The 21,093-nt window shown below is 36.9% G+C and overlaps 3 protein-coding genes across 5 annotated transcripts; 2 read left to right on the top strand and 1 right to left on the bottom strand.

Moving 5' to 3' along the window:
• Nucleotides 1-1,208: 1,208 nt before the first annotated feature.
• Nucleotides 1,209-3,903, bottom strand: LOC131428006 (glutamate receptor ionotropic, kainate glr-3). Its single transcript, XM_058591641.1, is given in 4 exon segments — nt 1,209-2,487; nt 2,659-2,897; nt 2,951-3,467; nt 3,519-3,903. Coding segments are annotated over 4 exon segments (1,866 nt in total). The 5' UTR covers nt 3,770-3,903; the 3' UTR covers nt 1,209-1,628.
• Nucleotides 3,904-7,365: 3,462 nt separating this feature from the next.
• Nucleotides 7,366-11,814, top strand: LOC131431848 (uncharacterized). Its single transcript, XM_058597759.1, has 2 exons — nt 7,366-8,563; nt 11,506-11,814. Exons 1-2 carry the CDS (start codon nt 7,570-7,572, stop codon nt 11,550-11,552), a joined length of 1,041 nt encoding a protein of 346 aa, XP_058453742.1. The 5' UTR covers nt 7,366-7,569; the 3' UTR covers nt 11,553-11,814.
• Nucleotides 11,815-13,848: 2,034 nt separating this feature from the next.
• LOC131431846 (putative leucine-rich repeat-containing protein DDB_G0290503) lies at nt 13,849-16,455 on the top strand. Of its 3 annotated transcripts, none has more exons than XM_058597757.1 (5): nt 13,849-13,961; nt 14,019-14,350; nt 14,635-14,804; nt 14,860-16,154; nt 16,214-16,455. In XM_058597757.1, exons 1-5 carry the CDS (start codon nt 13,944-13,946, stop codon nt 16,328-16,330), a joined length of 1,932 nt encoding a protein of 643 aa, XP_058453740.1. In that variant the 5' UTR covers nt 13,849-13,943; the 3' UTR covers nt 16,331-16,455. The 3 variants fall into 3 exon arrangements, with proteins under 3 accessions (XP_058453740.1, XP_058453739.1, XP_058453741.1); XM_058597756.1 differs by having other exon boundaries at nt 13,883-13,964; XM_058597758.1 differs by lacking the exon at nt 13,849-13,961 and having other exon boundaries at nt 14,019-14,135.
• Nucleotides 16,456-21,093: the final 4,638 nt, after the last annotated feature.

Below are 21,093 nucleotides of genomic sequence, written 5' to 3'. Positions count from 1 at the left end.
AATCACCACAGTAGGGATAGGAGGCTATGAATCACATTGGGGCCTGAATTGCGCATTGTCCAGTCGTTTACCAACCACGCGATCGTACTCTGGCCGAATTGTTTTGCTTAACGTCACGATTTGGAGTCACCTCCTTCCTGTGAGTCGGACTGTCGACATTTTTCTTCGATAACTGTTATAATCGCGTCACAATAATCGGAAGAGAAACTGTCACTTGCTCATACGGCCCATTGAAAATCAACCGAGAAATAGGTGAAAAATAGGTGAATTTTCGTTCACGCAAAAATAGCAGCACTGCGTACCTACACACTTAGAAAAAGTTACTCAAAGTTTGAGTACTAATTACTCATTTTCAAATGATACATGAAAACGTCAAAAATTGAGTAGTTATCATCAATGATATTGAGTAAATCCTACTCTAAATTTGAGTTTAACACAATAACTCGTTTTTTTGTTACTATTCGCAAGATCAGTCTGAAAGTTGTAATAACCATTTGTAGCAACAGGTTGTATATTTTGTTAGTGAGATCGCGTATTTCGAAGGTGAGTCGCTCAACACAAACGGTGTTTTGTCTGCAAAAACCGGAATGATAATCTCCGTGTTGTGCTTTAGAATCAAACCGAATATGCTCAAATGTCATTTATGAGGAATAAGTGTATGATTGGTGCCTGAGCATAACTGACATGTATGTTAATTTGCGATTAACACACTACTCCAAGCAACCACCACTTGATATAGTATTGAGTTCAATTACTTAATATTTTAATACAGGGAAACACTCAGAAAAGGAGCAATTTTTTTGCAAATTTGGTATATGTGAAAAAAAAATTTCACTCAAAATTTGAGTGATAGTTGCTCTATTTTTGGTACATGTACAAATAAAGCATTACTCAGTAAATGAGTAGATTTTACCCAAATATCGTTTCCAGTGGAAGAACTCAAATTTGAGTAACTCCGGAGTTACTCTAAATTAGAGTTGTTCCACTTTTTCTGTAGATGAGTGACATCTTACTCATTTTTGAGTAACTATTTTTAAGCGTGTATACAATTGGCATGATAAGTACAAAGCGATGCCGTACGATGGCGTTGCTGAACTCAATTTCGCTCCAAGCTGACAGGGTATGCTGATAGATAAGTAATTAGGAAAATTTGAAAAATTTGTGGACTGATTTTTTGCTCCATTTATTTATTCATTCGACAAGCTCGTATATTTTGGTTATAAGCAAAACAAGTGCAATGTTTTTTTCTTGTGCTTAGTTTCTCCGATATCATTTACCTTTACCATCCAACGAGGCTTGGTGGGGTGATGTCTATAGGTTCACCCATCGTGCCTTAGTTCATCGACTCGTCGTCACGGTTGCTGCTATCATAATTTTTTGTAGAAATCTTCGTTAAGTGTTTGTTCGTATTATTTTCGTCTTTATTATTTTTGGATTTTTGGTGTCGTCGGGCTTTAGACAGCATTGGAAAGTGGCCTGTTGAACTTCGAATGTGACCAGAGGAGTTTAAGTTTTAAGAAGAGGTTTTCGTTTTGTTTTATGCTGCAATCAATCATTGATAGTGATTAATATTAAAAGTGATTGAACAATGCCGAATGATGTTTCCCAAACTTATCAATTTGATTTTACTACCTAGTTTTTGTAGTATTCCTGTAAAATTTTCCGATTATGAATTTATCGTAAGCAGGATTCTTCTCTACCACGCATCGCCAATATAATTTTTCAATACTAAATGCTATCAGAGCCAAGCCATATCCTATGGATAAGGCAATGAAGGCAGCCGTTAATTTCTTCAAGTCCATGGTAGCTTCCTGTGGTGGTAGTTCAATGTTGGACTGGAATTCCTCGATCGCGTCGGCTAGCCACTTATTTGTCAGACCAGCTTCGATCAGCGCACGAACGTATCTGTCGATCTTTGGTTTCAATGGGGAATTTTTCTCCATTCCGATGGATATAGGCATGTGAACGGCGCACTCTTCCATAATGTGAAGTGTTTCGCGGGCTTTCTGAGATTTGCGGGTTGCACGCAACTGTTTCAACATGTACTCATTGTCGTAGTAAGCAAAGTTCCCATCAACAATTCGATCGACAGCTGCGTCAGCATTTGGAGTGTGTTCGAGCTTTGCCCCAATCCTCATCAGTGATTTATCTTGAGCAGTTTGAAAAAATAGTTTGTTCTGTTCTCCCCAGGCTCCACATTGGATTGAGTTTTCGGCCAGGTCTTTCAACTTATCGATTGTATGTCGAGCGACTGGGTTTGCTAGTATGGCAGTTAACGATGCACGGTAAGCTACGACCAAAAGAATACAGTAGATCCAGTACCATCCGGTTAGCAGACGCAGCGTCCAACCGTTTGGAATGCGTGGCAAGGAGACTTGAAGCAACATGCTGTATGTATAAATTATGCAGCCAGAGAATGTGTCGAAAATATCTCTGGGCGGCCTAGGATCATTCCACGGTTGCGCTTTACGTTTGAATGGGATCATTCTAAGTAGTTTAAGTTTGTTCATATCAAGTTCATACTTTTGCTTCTTTTTTGTTACTAACATTATCTTTCTACGGCCATTTTTTATCATTTGGCAGAACTTTATTCTGGTTTTCTTCTTTCTGGCAATCATTTCAACATCTCGTTGGTATATTGTGTCATGTCTAATATACATCAGTAACTGGGACAACGTATAAAACACCGAACCAATGGAGAAGAGGGACACCAACACCCCAGTCCACATACCACCGGTAAACGGAAGTATCAGTGTTGTCCACGAGTTATCAGTTAACGCTTCTGGGGTGAGAAACGTGAGACACTCTGTGTAGTATGGAATGCTTAAATCCATAATTTCCAGATGATATTGCGTGTGATGAAGATCGGCCAATGCAAAATTTGCCCGACCGTCAGCCTAAAACATGAATTAGCTTGATTACAAGCATTTTGATACCCATAACTAATTACCATTTCACCGAGTAGTCCGGTGGATTCGTTATTTGCAACCATACCCCATTTTTCCGTGCCGGCATCATCCGTTTCATACAAATCCATGCTAAACTTCATGGCTTCGGAAATCGCTTTCAACAACTCCACTTCCAGTCCGTAGAATTTCAAATGTTCATCTGTTTCGTTGTGCGTAGTGCGAAAGATGGCTGGCGTATGTTCCAAAACCACTACTTTCATCATTTGTCCATCCAAGTTAATCGTTTTATCGAAAAACAACAATTTTCCGTAACGGAACTTCCCGTCGTGTCAGAAGTCCAATCTTCTCGATACGAAAACTTCCCTGAGTGATAACGGAAATGGGACAGTGCTAATTTCGTAATGCTGATTGATATGGTTATCCTTGGGCTTCCCAAAGGGTAGCTGTCTTACGAACACCACATTCACTATTCGCTTCCACAGATAATGCAAACCAGGGACAAATAGTCGACGGTCGTGCAGAAGAATAAACTTAGCATGAGTATTGAGGATACGGGTTCTGAATGAGATTTCAAAATTATTTCTACACAAGTTTCTATGCGATTCCTACCTTTCTCCGTATCTTAAAAGTCTTTCCATTTGGATTCCATTGGAGAGTAATATTATGTAAGCACCACATCCGATTTGACGAATCTCCTCCAACATGCACACAATTTGTGCCCCTGGATTCAACGTATCTTCATCTGCTGGGATTTGTACCACGAACCGAGGATGATTACGAATTTCTAGAAACAAACTATCCGTGAGGGTAACCCCATACAGGGAATCGGTAATGAAAGCGTAGCAGTGACCTGGTTTCATTTTCACAACCAAATCCAACAGAAGACGACTGAAATCGGCCAGTTCATTTTCGTCATCAATGAGTTCGGAAAACGTGGTACCATCGCGAAACGATAATGTTTGAGTTAAGAATGAAAATGTGATCAGTGTAGTCACTAGATGATACATCTTGGAAAGTATTTCGACTATTACTACGGAGGGTTACATTCACACCGACAGTCACTGCTTAAATTTCATATTTAAATGAGAGATGAATTTTTAATACTGTTCTACTTATGGGAAAGGTCCATGGAATTCCATGCTGAATGCAACAGGTTCAAATGCACATATCCTTGATGCAACATGTGAAGGAAAATAGAATAACTTCGTACATTCATCAAGTTGATTGTTGCAGTATGAAAAGTAGGTTGGCAATGATATGCACTGTCCGTTTGGACTCAGGCAACACGTGAAATACACGGGTCGGGTTCGGGTTTGAACAAATGTTTACCCTATCATCCTTTGTGTGCCCTAGTATAAGGAGTGTATCGAAAATAAGCTATCCTCAAATTTTTCTTTCAAATTATGATAAAAAACGATATTTTATTCAAACTGAAAATTGATCCCTTGATGTACGAGGTTAAACTTGAGCATAATGAAAACCGGATGAAATTTAAGCTACTCCTTCAAGAATTTTCGAACTTCAGATCGAACGCTCTTCATCAAGTTCCGGGCAAGCGTTGCATCGCATTTTTTGGACGCTTGAGCCCAATTTTTTTTGAACTCCTGCATGTTCTCAGCTGCCTTACCAGTCTTCTTGAAGACCCTCTTCACGATTGCCAGTAACGTTCGATGGGTCGAAGTGAAGAGTAATTTTGTGGATTGATATTTTTCTCAACGAGATTTATACCCTTTTCCGCAAGCCAATTGAGAGTGGTTTTGGCATAGTGAGCCGACGCTAAATCCGGCCAAAACAGTGGAGGTGTACTATGCTTCTTATATGAAGGGATAAAATCTCTTCTGGAGACACTCAGATCAAAAGATTTGTGCACTTATAGTTCCGGTAGTGTAAAAAATGATTGACTTCAAACCACAGGAACAAATTGCTTGCCATACCAGTATCTTTCGACCGAGTTTCTTCACTTAAATCGACCTGTCCGAACCGCTCACATCCTCTTCAACGATGACAGTAAGGTATTGTGGACCTGGAAGGGTTTTTGAGTCCTCCTGTACATAAGTCTCATTGTCCATCAAAACGCATGCATCCGAACACAATTTCCGGGACCTAGTTGCTACTCGCTTCTTCTGTTCTACACTTTGTTTCGACATTTTCTGCTTCTTGTAGGTCTTCAGGTGATTTCGGCTCATGATACGATGGATTATTCTGACACTCGTTCCTGCTTTTTCGGCCAAATCACGTATTGACATTGATTTGTCTTTCATGATTAGAGATACCACTTTCTGGTCCAGTTTCGGGTTAAAAGAACCGGATTTTCTGCCTCTTCCTGGTAGCTCATCCAAAGAGTAGTGTTCCCCAAACTTATTAATGATGATTTTAACACTGGCATGATGAATTCCAAACCGCTTCGCTAATTTTCGCATAGTAATACCCTTCTCACTTAGCCATGTGTCCAGAACTTTAATTTTCACTTCCTTTTCAATGGGCGACATTTTGAAAACGCAGAATTTCAACCGCACAAACAAGTAAACAGACGAAAGCTGACTGCCAAACGCACAGCATGCTGTGATCTGAGCCTAAAAATCCATCACAAATACATGCGTACAACACAAATGCATGTGGATAGCTTATTTTCGATACACTCCTTACGTGCGCGAGCGCGGGTGTGTGACAAATTTTCTTAGAAAATTCTTACAGCTTACTCATACTCGCTTTAAATGAGGTCACTGTGAGCTCAATTCGTCCACGTCCCTTTTATATGGTGCAATGCTATTATTGAAAATATTTCGGTAAAACAATGTATGTAAAAGGTATTTTTTATCACATTTTCCGATGATTGGTTTACACCAGAACAATGTTTCCAATTTTTATAAATTTATTTCGAGAACAAACTACTGACTACTGACTAAGGTAGGCCTCTTTGTTAATTTCCAGCGAATTTCAACAGTTTATGCGGGAATTTCAAGAAGAACTGGTTATTCACTAGTTCCTGAATATCCGAAAAACTTGAAAATTTAAATTTATATATTCATCACACAGAGAAAAATATTGTAGAAATAACAAAATTTAGGTTTTACACAACGAATAATTTTATTGAAATAGTGACAAAACAAAATCTGGGTTTATATTTCAAATATTGCGACTTGAAACTACAAAACATGATGATTAATTTTTAGTGGTTTAGTTTGTTTCAATCAAGATTTTGATAAAAATAACATAGTAAAATCTAATGTGCGTTCCTGTCAATTTCTTGTCAAACAATTTCACAGTAAATTCAATCGAAAAAAATTGTTTAAAATGAACGAACTCTAGTTTAAGTTAATTATTTTTAGCGCTTTTAATTTACAAACTATTTAGTTGAAATAAATGAATTTAAATTTAGCTATTTCAATGAACGCTTATGTTTGTTATAATCACATATTTTTGTTTGTTTTTAAGACAAATGATTTTTTTAAAATAATTTGCAAGGTAATTTTTGATATTACTTTATTTAGATTTATGCTCGTTGTTGTTATGTAACGCCTCTTCGAATGTGTCCACCTTTATTTAATACAATGTTCGAAAAGTTACACCTTATTCGATAACATGTATTTAGTGTGTATTGATCGAAAAGTCGATCAATACAAAACATAAAACCATCAATAAACAGAGGCAGGTCCTCTTTTAGTGTTCAACCTTCATCAAGTTAATTTCGTTGTGATATTATCCGAAACTCCAGTTAGGGACAGTTGAGTCAGCTAGGACAGTGAACTTATAAAAAGTAAGAACTTTTCAAGTGGCGACGAGGAACATCGTAGAACCGGCGTGATTGAAACCGAGGAATCCAAATTCGCAGTAGGACATTTCCGGCTGAGGTTTTTTGGCGTGGTTTCTTCTGGGCAGACTTCGGATACAGGTTCTTGAAAACTGTGAGTACGGTGGCAACGGCACATTTTTTTTTTGATGCGCCATTTTTGGAAGCGAAATTGCCTCCATTTGTTTTTTTGTACAAAAGTGATTATTCTTTTGAATCTAATAAACTAACACAAAGGGTTCATTGTTCTATTTAAAAAAAAACAAAAAGCTATTGTTTTCTCAGTTTTCTAATTCATTTGTTTGTTTAAATCTTTTCATGCTGGAGTTTTCATCGATCGGAAAGAATAAAAGGAAACGTTTATTCGACCGTCCATTCCTATACGGGTACATGCTATAAAAAAAAATCGGAAAATTAAAAGAATCGACGAATAAAACGAAAATTTATATTGATGAAAAAGAAACTGCATTAAGTTTGGAATCAATCGGTGAGTTTTTTTTTGTTCTTTTTTTTATTACAAGAAAAATTATATAATTTCAATTTGGGCTCATGTGATTTTTTTTTCTATTATTTTATTTCTTGCCCAATATCATCATTATTATATAAAAAAACTACGTTAAACGATCCGAAATAGTGTGTATATAAATTATTTTAGAAGTGCAAATAACATTTAAGCGAACCGACTGTTTTTTTTTAAATAATAGAGTGCATTGAAGGTTTGTAGGCTAATTAGCTAATGAAGAATTTATTTTAATTCTGTTCTCATTTTTGTGCTTTTTTATATTTGTGAATGAACATTTTCTTTTGGGTGTTGTGATATATTTTTGAATAATTTTATTTGATTTTCGCTTCAATTTTATTTTCGAAAAGATGGCTCAATCATTTGCTTCAACATTGGAGCCTTTTAGGAAAGGCACATCGTTCACCCATTGGGTGGAACGATTAGATTTCGTTTTCATGGCTAATAAAATTCCAGAAGCTGAACGTAAGGCCCATTTTGTTACTTTGGTGGGACCGTACGTTTACTCAGAACTCAAACTTTTATTTCCGACTGGTAGTTTAACGGATGTACCGCTAAATACTATGATAGAAAGACTTAAAATGAGATTAGATAAAACTGCCTCTGGCGTTTGCCAACGTATTTCTTTTAATCAGCGTATTCAAAACGTTGATGAATCAGCGGAAGATTTTCTGCTTGCACTTAAACTGCAGGCTGAACTGTGTGCTTACGGTGCGTTTAAGGATACGGCAATACGAGATCGTTTGCTGGCTGGTTTGAAAGACGTTATGCTTAAGCAGAGAATTCTAAGCGAAGCTGATCAAACCCTCGAGTCTGCGGAAAAAATTATACAGACCTGGGAAGCGGCAAAAAACAATGTTAAAACTTTATCTTCTGAACCATTTTCTATTCACAATGTCGTTTCTATGGCTTCAAATGGAAATACAATGGGGAAAGCTATGGGTAAACTGGCAGCGGCATATAATGCTGCCAATAATCCAATTCCTCAGAAACAAAATAGCAGATTACCAGTAAAAGATAGACTAGGGTTTAGGCCATACGGAAATCCTCGATATCAAAAGCATTTTGGATATAATAGATATCAACAGAAAAATACTTGGAAACCAAATAGCAATTTTAAGCCGGCAGACTTTCGAGAAAGCTTTGAAACTAGAATTTGCGATTTTTGTGGGTTAAAAGGACATTTGAAGAAACGATGCTTTAGGTTGAAAAATATGAAGAAAGAGGCCGTCAAGCTGGTGGAGCAAATGAAACCTGGGACGTCAGGTACGAGCACGCAGAATATTTCAGATTTGATGAACCGTATGAGGACTGAGGAGTCTGACAACGATGATTCAGACGAAGGTAATTTGGAATGCATGAATGTGACATCGATTAACAAAATAAATGAACCATGTTTGGTAAAGGTGAAAGTTGAGAATAAACAACTGGAAATGGAGGTTGACTGTGGTTCCTCCGTTTCTGTAATTAGTAAAACACAGTATTTTTCTCTTTTTAATAAACCTCTACAAAAATCCTCTAAACAATTGATTGTTGTCAATGGCGCGAAGCTGATAATAGCTGGAGAGGTTAAAGTCAAAGTTGACTTTAGGGAAAAACAAGAGAATTTGAAACTATTAGTACTAAATTGCAAAAATTGTTTCATTCCTCTTTTTGGCAGACCATGGTTGGATGCCTTCATTCCAAGCTGGAGAATATTTTTCTCAAATTTTTCAAAAATTAATAATCTTTCTGAAATTAGCAGTGACATAATTGTCTCTGAAATAAAACAAAAGTTTGGAAATTTATTTAAAAAAGATTTTTCTTTACCAATTCTTGGTTATGAAGCTGATTTGGAGCTGAAATCAGATATACCAATTTTTAAAAAAGCATATGACGTTCCCTATCGTTTAAGGGATAAAGTTTTAGAGTATTTAAATAAGCTGGAGAGAGAGAAAGTAATTACTCCTATCCAAACCAGTCAATGGGCTTCTCCAGTAGTAGTGGTAGCAAAGAAAAATAATGAAATCAGACTTGTAATAGATTGCAAGGTATCTGTTAATAAAGTTATAATTCCAAATACTTACCCATTGCCTACAGCTCAAGATTTATTTGCTGGTTTAGCAGGTTGTAAGGTTTTTTGTGCATTAGATTTAGAAGGCGCATATACCCAGTTATCACTCTCTAAGAAATCAAGAAAATTCATGGTAATAAATACTATAAAGGGTTTATTTTCTTACAATAGACTGCCACAAGGCGCATCATCTAGTGCGTCCATCTTCCAGCAAGTAATGGACCAAGTATTAAAGGGTTTAGAATATGTTTTTTGTTATTTGGACGATGTGCTTATTGCAGGAGATAGTGTGGAAGATTGCAAACAAAAACTTTTCGTTGTTTTAAAAAGACTTGCTGAAGCTAATATTAAAGTTAATTTTGAAAAGTGTAAATTTTTTGTTACAGAACTTCAATATCTAGGCCATATAATAAGTAAGGACGGGTTAATGCCTTGTCCGGAAAAGATTACTACTATACAGAAGGCTAAAATTCCAAAGAATGTTACAGAATTAAAGTCCTTTTTAGGACTTATAAATTATTATAATAAATTTATTCCACATCTGTCTTCAAAGCTGTACCATTTATACAATCTTTTGAAGAATAATGTTAAATATATTTGGGATAGTAATTGTGACAAAGCTTTTGAGGAAAGTAAACAGTCTTTGTTAAAGGCTAATATTTTGGAGTTTTATGACCCTTTGAAGCCCATAGCAGTAGTTTCTGATGCTTCAGGGTATGGTTTAGGTGGAGTAATTGCTCATATTATTGACGAAGTTGAGAAACCGATTTGTTTCACTTCATTTTCTTTAAATTCAGCACAAAAGAACTATCCAATTTTACATTTAGAAGCTTTAGCTTTGGTGTCCACAATTAAAAAGTTTCATAAATATCTTTATGGGAAATTTTTTTATGTTTATACTGATCATAAGCCTTTAGTAGGAATATTTGGGAAGGAAGGTAAACATTCAATTTATGTTACTAGATTACAGAGATACATTTTAGAACTTTCCATTTATAACTTTGAAATTAAATATAGACCCTCTGCCCAAATGGGAAACGCGGATTTTTGCTCCAGATTCCCATTAGAGCAATTGATTCCAAGTGATTATGATAAAGAAATTATCAAAAGTATTAATTTTGGGCAAGAATTGCCAATTGATCATAGCAAGATTGCTTCTCAGACAAAGAACGATAAATTTCTGCAACAAATTATTGATTATATGAAACGTGGTTGGCCAAAACGAATTGACAAGCGCTTTGCAAACATATTTTCAAATCAGCATGATTTAGAATTGTTTGACGAGTGCTTACTTTATCAAGACAGGGTAATGGTGCCACAATCGCTGCAAAGCGAGCTTTTAAAACTATTACATGCTAACCACGGGGGTGTAGTTAAAATGAAGCAACTTGCAAGACGATTTATTTATTGGGTTGGTATAAATGGAGACATTGAAAAGTTTGTCTCAAATTGTGATGCATGCAACGGCATGGCGATAATACCAAAACAAAAGATACAATCCAAATGGATTCCTACAACTAGACCTTTTAGTCGTATACACATAGATTTCTTTCATTTTCAACATCACACCTTTCTACTTTTGGTGGATAGTTTCTCAAAGTGGGTGGAAATTGAGTGGATGAAGAGAGGCACAGATACAGGCCAGGTTTTGAAAAAGATAGTAGCATATTTTGCTCGCTATGGATTGCCTGATGTTTTAGTTTCAGACGGTGGTCCTCCATTCAACTCAGCAGTCCTTACACATTTTCTTGAAAAGCAAGGTATTAAAGTATTTAAAAGTCCTCCATATAATCCTGCAAGCAATGGCCAAGCGGAGAGACTGGTAAGGACGGTTAAAGAGGTTTTGAAAAAGTTTTTGCTTGAACCAGATATAAGTGAGTTGGACCTGGAAGACCAGATCAATTTATTTCTATTTAACTTTCGTAACTGCATGACTAGTGATGGGCGATTCCCATCAGAGAAAATTTTCTCTTTCACGCCTAAAACTCTAATTGATCTAATCCATCCGAGAAAAACATATAAACATTTTTTAACAACACTAACATCGCATGTACCACAGGGAAAACCAAATGATGTGGTTATTTTAAAGGACAATTTTGCTATCAATGTAGCAAGTCCTTTAGATAATCTGATGGCTGGAGATGAGGTGTGGTACAAAAACCACAATCACCATAATCATGCACGATGGATTAAGGCAACATTTTTAAGACAAGTTTCTAAAACTATTTCACAGGTGGAAATTGGAAACGTCAAGGTCACCGCACATCGAAGTCAACTTAGGGTGGTAAATTCGAACTTAATGGCTCGGCCGAATCTTCATTTTCCTGTTACTGTGGCAGGATCGGCGACAACAAGAAATGACGTGGACGAAGAAGACTTTCGAGGTTTTTCTAATGAAGAATTAAAGAAAACTCGAAAAAGGAAACAGTGTGAAATTTCATCTTCGCCAATTAGGCGATCGAAAAGATTAAGGATACAAAAAAAAGATAATGATTATGTATATAGCTTATTAACTGAATTAAACAGAATTGATTAATGTCAATTCTTTTCGATTTGTATTATATTGAAATCCTTAGGAGGAAGAGCTGTTATGTAACGCCTCTTCGAATGTGTCCACCTTTATTTAATACAATGTTCGAAAAGTTACACCTTATTCGATAACATGTGTTTAGTGTGTATTGATCGAAAAGTCGATCAATACAAAACATAAAACCATCAATAAACAGAGGCAGGTCCTCTTTTAGTGTTCAACCTTCATCAAGTTAATTTCGTTGTGATATTATCCGAAACTCCAGTTAGGGACAGTTGAGTCAGCTAGGACAGTGAACTTATAAAAAGTAAGAACTTTTCAGTTGTCAAATTCTTAAAAATTATTCACAAACTACAATGAAGCCCAGGTATTTTAATTAGTATCGAATGTTTTGGTGCTTCATCAGTCCGGTCAGAATTTCTGCAATCAAATAATAAATAAATCAATCCAAGCGTATGATTGTTCAAAACCCAAAAGCATATCAAATTTTACTTTCAAAACGCGCACAAATTCTATCCGAGAGAGAAAAAACGCTGTTTATTCACGCGGAAAATTGCTCTGGTTTATAAGACATAAACTTAATATGGTATATTTGAATATCAGTCTTTATTGTATCTAAACACAAAAAAGATCATACATAAATTTAACCAATTTTTTCTTGATATAAAGGTATAGCAGAATTGAATCAACATAGACATTGCCGATAACATCAACTCAACTTTGGTTGACATGTAATAAATAGTTAGTTTATTTCAACAATAGAATCACCCAAAAAAATATATTTTTTCATTTGACTACACCAAAATTTTGTTTCAAGTCAAACAAAGAATATTGTTGATGTTGAATGGAAACATTGTTCAGACCAATCATATTATAGTTAGAATTCATCATAAATTAAATTTAAAAATCTACTAACAGTTTCATTATTTTAAACATGCTTCATTTCTCTGCGTGATCACTGTAAAGCCAGCCATCGCAAAACAACTAAAATATTAGTTTTTTTCTGAATCTGATGGGTTAAAATTTGGTACTAATCGGTTGTTGTTTTAACTAAACTGTCATTTTTTATTTATCGTGCTGGCAGTTTAGCAATGACACGCACCACAAACGAGTGATGAAACGTTACAGTTGAGCAATACACCCGAAGCGGAAAATTAAACGTTTTAATGAGGTGTGACCAGGGCTTGTATTGTGAATCCTCAAACGAACAAAGCAACAAAAAAAAAACATCTGCTATGAACGCTTTGCTTGACATAGCTGAATGAGAGACCTATATTAGAGAGAAACTGAATGCGTGAGAGTATATGCTCCCGCATTGGTTTTGCTGCCATACAGTTACCTGAAGGCTGCCAGCTAGCAAAATAAAGTTAGCTTTTCTGGCTCGAAGAAGCGAATGAACTTAAGGTTAATGCGGTTGATGCAAATGGATCAGAATTGTTTAATCACAGTCTGATCGAAGCGCTATGATCGGGCTGATATCGTGCTCAATCGGTTCGATAATCGGACCGATACGGTTCGACAAGATTCACTGGGAGTTGGTTGCAGAGTTACCATATTCACAGTTTTTTTTGCCTATTTTGCAACACAGATTCTGTGTCACGGAACACAGATTTCATCAAAATTCAAAGATTTCTACGCATTTTCATGAATATTTAAAAAAAATGACAAATTTTCAAAATGTTTTTCCCATATTTTTACAGATTATGATCGAAAATTTTCAACACAGATGGTACACAGATTTTTCAAGTTGAAACACAGATTTTTAAATGGCAACTCTGGTTGGTTGATCGCAGGATCAACGTTGCTAGGTATACCGATTTCTCGTAATTTATACAGATTTTTGACCTCTAAACCGCAATACAGTGAAGTAGACTGAGAAAATGTTGTTGTGGGATTTTTTTTGGTCACCTTAATAAGGCTTGGTGACATTTTCCTGGTACATATATAGAAGAGATTTTGATACCGATATGGTACAGATAAATTTTTGCGCCGAATACATATTTTTGGAAAAATGACCTGGCAACGCTGCGGAGGGTTTAATTTCATAAAATTTTCAATCTAGTGACCCATCTGAGAGACATGATCTTTACATGTGAAGAATTTTGTTAATTTGTGCGATTCTGGTGTTTCAAGTGTTGAAAATGGATTCAGTTTCTCAAGTAGTTCAATCTTTATTCAGGGAGCTATAATGCAATTACTACCTTACCTATTCACAGATAAACGACTCGAATCAACAATCAGAAGAACAAGCAACAGAAATGATCGATGGATCCAACGATAATGATGACCATGCTTCCTCCAGTGATGATTCCAATGATTCGGAGAGCCATGAAGTTAGTCAAAATATAGTTTCTGAGATGCACTTTTGGTACGGAAATGATAAAACTGCCATTCTTACCGAGCTGGTTAAAAGTCGAATCCAGCAGGCTAGGGTCAATCATCAAATTGAAGTGTTTAAACTTGCTTTAGCAAAATCTGCTGCCTCCAAGACGAAGTTACAGCTTGATTTAGCATGTAGCAATCGAATGATAGTGTACTTGCAGGAATCGTAAGTCTGAACAAACTTACCTTTATGTAGGGTAGTCACATAAGTGCTACATTTCGTCATGATATTCAATATAATTTTCAATGAATCAAAGCATACTTATTTCAAATTCATGTTATCGAAGAACTTTCTAATTGCATATAACTTCCTGCATCTGTAATTCATATATAGCTTCCCCTGTGTAGTGAAGCACAACAAAAGTGGAATCAGTTCTATTTATCCTACCACTACACTTCAAATAACATGTATCATCTAACGAAATCATCCTGGTAACATTTTTATTTTAGTGCAAAGGAACAAACAAATTTAACTTCAACAGTTACTCAGCAGTACAATATATCTATCGACATGATAGAGGAGCTGGATTTGAAACGCGTAAAACTGATCAAAGACACCCAAGCTCTTGGAACAGCAGCAGCTGCATTGGAAGAAAATATTGATCAGATCGAGAACGAATGTTTGTATTATCTTTACTTCTGTTATTTCAATTTCAAACTTATTTCTATTTGTAGTACATCAACAAACATCCTTCCAGAAATTAGAGTCCGATCGTAATTGTGCACTACAGCTACAGATTAGTGATCTTCAAAAAAACAACAGTGCTTTGAATGATCTGCTTAGTAAAGCAGAAATGGCACATCAATCGTTGATTTCTTCTCACTCAGCCGAGCTGAATGAGTATGAGACTCGCATAACTCAACTGAACGAACAGTTGGTCAAAGCTGAAGCACGCATTACTAATGAAATGCAAACAAATTCAGCTCTCAAGAACAATGTAGAGTCAGTATTGGCGGAAAAGATTCTGATATCGACCGAGGTTGCCAAACTAGAAAACAGATTGGCGGAAATGGAGAAAGAGATGGAAGACAAATTGCAGGATAAGGAGAAATCCTACCGAATACTCCTTGAAAAGGAAAATATGGATGCTGTTCAAAAATACAACCAATTCATGGAGGATGCATTGCAATATAAATCCGAGATTGCAAGGCAAACTGAGACTATTGAGAAAATGTGCAATGAGCTTACAAAGTCTAACGAGTGCTTGGATCGTGAAAGAAACAAGACAGAAGATTTAGAAAATAAAATTGTCGGTATTAAGAATATTCTCGAAGATCGAAATAATGAAATCTACGCACTACATGCCAAGTTAAACGGTGAACAGAAACGGTTCGATGAACAAAAACAGCAGCTACAGCAGAAATATGACGAGCTCCGAAATCAGCTGGATGATAGGCAAAACGACTTGACAACGAAAAATTTAAAAATAACACAATTAGATGAGAATTTAGCTACTAATGTTCTGAAAATATCTGCAATGGAAACACAATTCAAGGAAAAGGAAGAAGAATTGCAAACTTTAAAGACTAAGCTGATAAACACAGAACAGTTAAATGCTAGAATCACTCAATTAGAGGCAGCACTAGCAGAGCAAGTGTCTAAGGCGACTTCCTTAGAGCAGCAACTTTTAGAGAAAGAACACGACAACCGTGCAATGACACAGCACGGTACACTTCAAGTTACATCAACACCATGTCATCCAATCGAATTGGAAAGTAGTGTTGATGTTACACCCTCTAAGAAATCACGAGTTTCCGATACAGATGTAATAAATCTTACACCAAGTGGAACCAACTACAGTACATTCCAGTCCAACGTCCTCCGAAAGCGAGCTCCGCTTAGACTTTTCGGAAGAAACTCTCCGAATACCAGATCACCGCCGCCAAATTCTCTGGCAAGCATTCCGAGGAGCTTCTTCGGAGCGAACCGTCAGCGTGACTCGAATGAAGATCTTAACGTGAGCCTTTCGGTAAATGTTTTCCTCATCCAAAAAAAGGTAGTTTTTTTCAATCTAGAATTTAATTCCAGAGCACTATTAATATCGACGACGATCCGTTGGAAACAGCAAGCGTTTCCAATCACTCTTCATCAGTTCGTATGGTAAAGCCGTTCTTCCGGAATCCGCATTTGAGATCTTCGGATTAATGTATTGTATTTATATTTGTTTTCTGTTGATCGTTGGATTGTTGAATTCAGTTGTTCTAGAAGAACACGTTTTTCGCGATTTTCGTTTCTTTCTGTTAATATAATTTAAATGGTTTAAACGGTTATTTCTAGCGTATTTTAATCACCGAAAGGCATTTTCGACAATCTATAGAACTCGATTCATCCAATTCACTTCTGATCATCACGTCCAGAGTAGTTTAATTGGACGAATAGATCCCAGATCATATAAAATATCTTCTGTGAGACGACCTCCAAACTTATTTTCTGCTACATACTCAGTAAGTGGTCAAGCGGTGAAAGAAAAAAAACTCGCATATAATTGTCCAGCGTAAAACAGAAATGTCCACCCTAATGCCCCGTTCACACCTCTGCTGGCAGCCAGTATGCTGGTCAGCACCACGATGATGTAAAATACCCTGGTGATCACGTTTTTCTATGTGTTAGTGCGGTTGTCATTTTATTTTGGAATAACAGAGAGATGTGAAGAAGAAAAAACATAAACAAATGACGTTCCGGGAGTTGCTTTTATGAAAATATTTAGAGTTGGTTCTGTTTGCGAAAATATTGACAGTGAAATGCGGTGTTTTGTTCCGGGATGTTTCAATCGTTTTCTTCACCTGCATTTGAAATGCCACCCACAGCACAATCACTCCATTACCCATAATAACTGTAATAGATACCACAGTGCGATCCGCCAAATCCTTCCTCCAACGAAATGAACAGAATCGGATGTGTGTAAAATTTTCTATATTTCGACGTTACCTTGCAAGCCCTTAAAGAAAAAATGTCCAGATTTTCAATTAGTGCCAAAGATTCGCCAGGCTGCGCGACAACTGGAGTAACTTAGAAGTGAAATCCCGATCTGAAATGGTCGTTTGTTTATGTTTGCATGCTTGAATCCCGGCGCGCCATACTCAATTTCGTGAGAAAATTACCAACACAACCAAAACTGTCTTATCACGCCACCAGTGTATTTTACGTCGTGGGTTAGCACTGTCAAATATACCGATTTTTCTACTCAATTAGGTTTTGCACGAACATGACATAACCTCACAAAACTGAACAGAATGAACTTTTTTTGACAGTCGACGTGTACTTGTTTACAGTTTAAAAGTTCATCAGAAGTTCATCGTTCGAATGTAAAAATTGCAAGTCGCCTCATACTCAACAGATTCATACATTTATCGCTCCTTGATGCTGGAAACACATACAGGGCAATCTTTTTAGTTGTTTTCACTGTGTAATACGTTTTTAACAGGCACTTTTTATTCATTTTTTTCAATTTTTAACTTGCAGTCGCAAAACAAAACAAGTACACGGCAACTGTCAAAGATGAACTTGATTCATCGGCAGTTCATTTGTGTCGTCATCGTGCAAAACCTAATACAGGAATACAGATATGCTTTCTTACACTCAAAAAAATCCACACGTTAACCTTATGTGAAAAAACACGTAGATTCCCAAAATTGCTTTGTCATCGGAGTTTACGTGATCTTCTTAACAACCATCGGATCATGATTGAATATGAAATGAATCATATGTCAGCATTATTGCTGTTTTTTTTTTCATAAATACGTTTATTTCTTAAGGCAGTTTACATAAGTTTTTCTTCGCCGTAGCATCACTTTTACATAATATTCTTATCCTAATTTAATTCTAACATAGTCACAACGTTTTGCATTTATTAAAACATATTCTCTTATTACTTAAATATCATCTTAGGTAACTCGTCATTAATTATGAAATCTACTCGGAAATATTATTTGAACCAAACGATTAACTTCTATAAATTATAAAATAAGCTGTTATTTTCAGACATTTTGTTAATAATTTCATAAACTGTTTCGAGTTTGTTTGTATCGTTACATTATTTTTATTCTAATTTAGCTATTGGTTGAACTCATGGACGCAGCTGGGATCAGAACTAAGTCTTGAAAGGGGCCTTTATTAAATTGAAACTCCAGTTTTCTTTATGAAATGATAAATAAGTTTCATGTATGAAAGGTCACGACAAGCAAGAATGTCTCGAACTGGGATATTGGATAGTCTACCTTGGGTACGCAAAGAATTTATTAGTTGAGATCTGACATTACGATACTCCACGCATGTCCAAACGACATGATCAATATCTCGATAACCTTCGCCACAAGCACAATGATTAGTCTCGGAGAGCCCAATTCGAAGGAGATGTGCATCTAACGTGTAGTGATTGGACATGAGTCTAGACATCACACGAATGAAATCTCTACTCACATCCAGTCCCCTGAACCATGCCTTTGTCGATATTTTCGGAATAATTGAGTGCATCCACCGACCCAGATCATCTTTATCCCAAGAAGCTTGCCAGCTGGCAAGTGTTCTTTGGCGAGACGAGCTATAGAATTCGTTGAAAGCAATTGGTCTCTCATAAATTTCACCCTCAATAGCACCACGTTTGGCTAAAATATCGGCTCTTTCATTGCCAGGAATGGAGCAATGAGCCGGGACCCAGACTATAGTGATTAGATAATTATTGTTCAATATGTCGTTCAGGCACTGTTTTATTTTGCCCAGGAAAAACGGTTCAGTCTTGCCAGTCATGTTTGAGCGAATGGCTTCAATTGCACTCAGACTATCTGTGAAGAGGAAATAATGGTTTGGAATTAATGTGACGATTACACTCAAACTATATTGAACTGCTGCTAGCTCTGCTATATAAACAGATGCAGGTTCTTGAAGCCTAAATGAGGCCGAAACATTATTGTTGAACATACCAAACCCTGTCGCTTCTTCAATTCGCGATCCGTCCGTGTAAAACATTTTCTCAGAGTCAATATGCCTGAACTTACTTAAAAATATTTTTGGGATTTCCGTCGAACGTAGATGATCCGGGATTCCACGCACTTCGCGCTGCATGGATGTATCGAAAAATAAAGTTGAGTCAGGGACATTTAGGAGGCTGACACGGATAGGAATATATCTTGAAGGGTTGATTTCCTGTGACATATGGTTAAAATATACTGTCATGAATTTTGTTTGAGATCGAAGCTCGACTAGTCGTTCGAAATTATTAATTACCATGGGATTCAGCACCTCACATCTTATTAGCAGGCGTGATGAAAGCTCCCAAAATCGATCTTTTAATGGAAGAACTCCCGCCAGAACTTCAAGACTCATTGTATGTGTCGAATGCATGCACCCTAAAGCAATTCGCAAACAACGATACTGAATTCGCTCCAGTTTGATAATATGAGAGTTTGCAGCGGAACGAAAGCAAACGCATCCATATTCCATCACTGAAAGTATCGTTGTCTGATACAATTTTATTAGATCTTCCGGATGAGCACCCCACCAAGATCCTGTTATTGTTCGAAGAAAATTTACTCTTTGTTGGCATTTTGTTATCAGAAACCTAATGTGTCCTCCCCACGTGCATTTGGAATCGAACCACACCCCGAGGTATTTAAAAGTTAAAACCTGTTGGATCATTCTTCCCATCATATGGAGCTGAAGCTGCGCGGGATCATGCTTTCTTGAAAAGACGACTAACTCTGTTTTCTCCGCAGAGAATTCGATACCAAGATGAACAGCCCAATCGGACAAGTTATCTAAGGTATCTTGCAATGGTTTATGCAGATCAATAGCTTTGGGTCCAGTAACTGAAACCACGCCATCATCTGCCAATTGTCTTAGTGTACATGGGGTTACTAGACAGCTGTCAATGTCATTTACGTAAAAATTATAGAGGAGCGGACTGAGGCATGAGCCTTGCGGGAGACCCATGTAACTATTTCTGAGTGTTGCCAAATCGCCATGTGAAAAATGCATGTGTTTCTCTGACAAAAGGTTGTGCAAATAATTATTTATAACCGCTGGGAGTCCATTTTGGTGAAGCTTGTCTGAAAGAACATCAATGGAAACTGAATCAAATGCTCCTTTAATGTCTAAAAATACAGATGCCATTTGTTGCTTTTGAACGAAGGCAATTTGGATGTCAGACGAAAGTAATGCAAGGCAATCATTCGTCCCTTTATTTCTACGGAAGCCAAACTGAGTATCTGACAACAAACCGTTCGTCTCGACCCAAGTGTCGAGACGTCGTAGAATAATTTTTTCGAACAATTTTCTGATGCAGGACAACATCGCAATGGATCTATATGAGTTGTGATTGGAAGCTGGTTTCCCCGGTTTTTGAATGGCGATAACTTTCACTTGTCTCCAGTCAGGTGGAACAATATTTTGCTCAAGAAACTTGTTGAACAATTCCAACAAACGTCTTTTTGCGAGGTTGGGCAGATTCTTCACCAAGTTGAATTTAATTCTGTCCAACCCTGGAGCGTTATTGTTACAAGACAAGAGTGCTATAGAAAATTCCATCATTGAAAATGGGTTATTAATAAAACCATTATTTGGAGGAGATTCCCGTATAATGCTCTGCGTAGGAACAGAATCTGGGCAAACTTTCCTAGCAAAGTCAAATATCCATCGGTTCGAGTATTCATCACTCTCATTGCCCACGGTACGATTCCTCATTCGTCTGGCCGTGTTCCAAAGAGTGCTCATTGAGGTATCTCTTGACAAACCTTCGACAAAATGTCTCCAATAGCTACATTTTTTGGCTCGAAGTATGCTCTTGTACTTGGTTTCTAAAACCATAAGTTTTTCAAAATTCTGAGGAGTTCCTCCTCCCCGTTTTAGAAACGTCTTGCAAGCATTTTGTTTTGCGAGTTTAGCCTCTGAGCACTCTTTGTCCCACCAGGGGT

The sequence above is a fragment of the Malaya genurostris genome, chromosome 2, assembly GCF_030247185.1.
Source record: "Malaya genurostris strain Urasoe2022 chromosome 2, Malgen_1.1, whole genome shotgun sequence".
Lineage (NCBI taxonomy): Eukaryota > Metazoa > Arthropoda > Insecta > Diptera > Culicidae > Malaya > Malaya genurostris.
The sequence above is the reverse complement of the archived record's forward strand: the minus strand, read 5'-3'. Positions and strand labels throughout refer to the sequence as shown.

Bases quoted from the DNA above. Each gene is read 5' to 3' on its own strand.
- LOC131431848 (XM_058597759.1), top strand. From the start codon at position 7,570: ATGGCTCAATCATTTGCTTCAACATTGGAGCCTTTTAGGAAAGGCACA. The intron at 8,564-11,505 runs GTAATTTGGAAT...ACTATTTCACAG, and splicing joins CAACGATGATTCAGACGAAG to GTGGAAATTGGAAACGTCAA.
- LOC131431846 (XM_058597756.1), top strand. From the start codon at position 13,944: ATGGATTCAGTTTCTCAAGTA. The intron at 14,351-14,634 runs GTAAGTCTGAAC...TTTTTATTTTAG, and splicing joins ATAGTGTACTTGCAGGAATC to TGCAAAGGAACAAACAAATT. The intron at 16,155-16,213 runs GTAAATGTTTTC...ATTTAATTCCAG, and splicing joins ATCTTAACGTGAGCCTTTCG to AGCACTATTAATATCGACGA.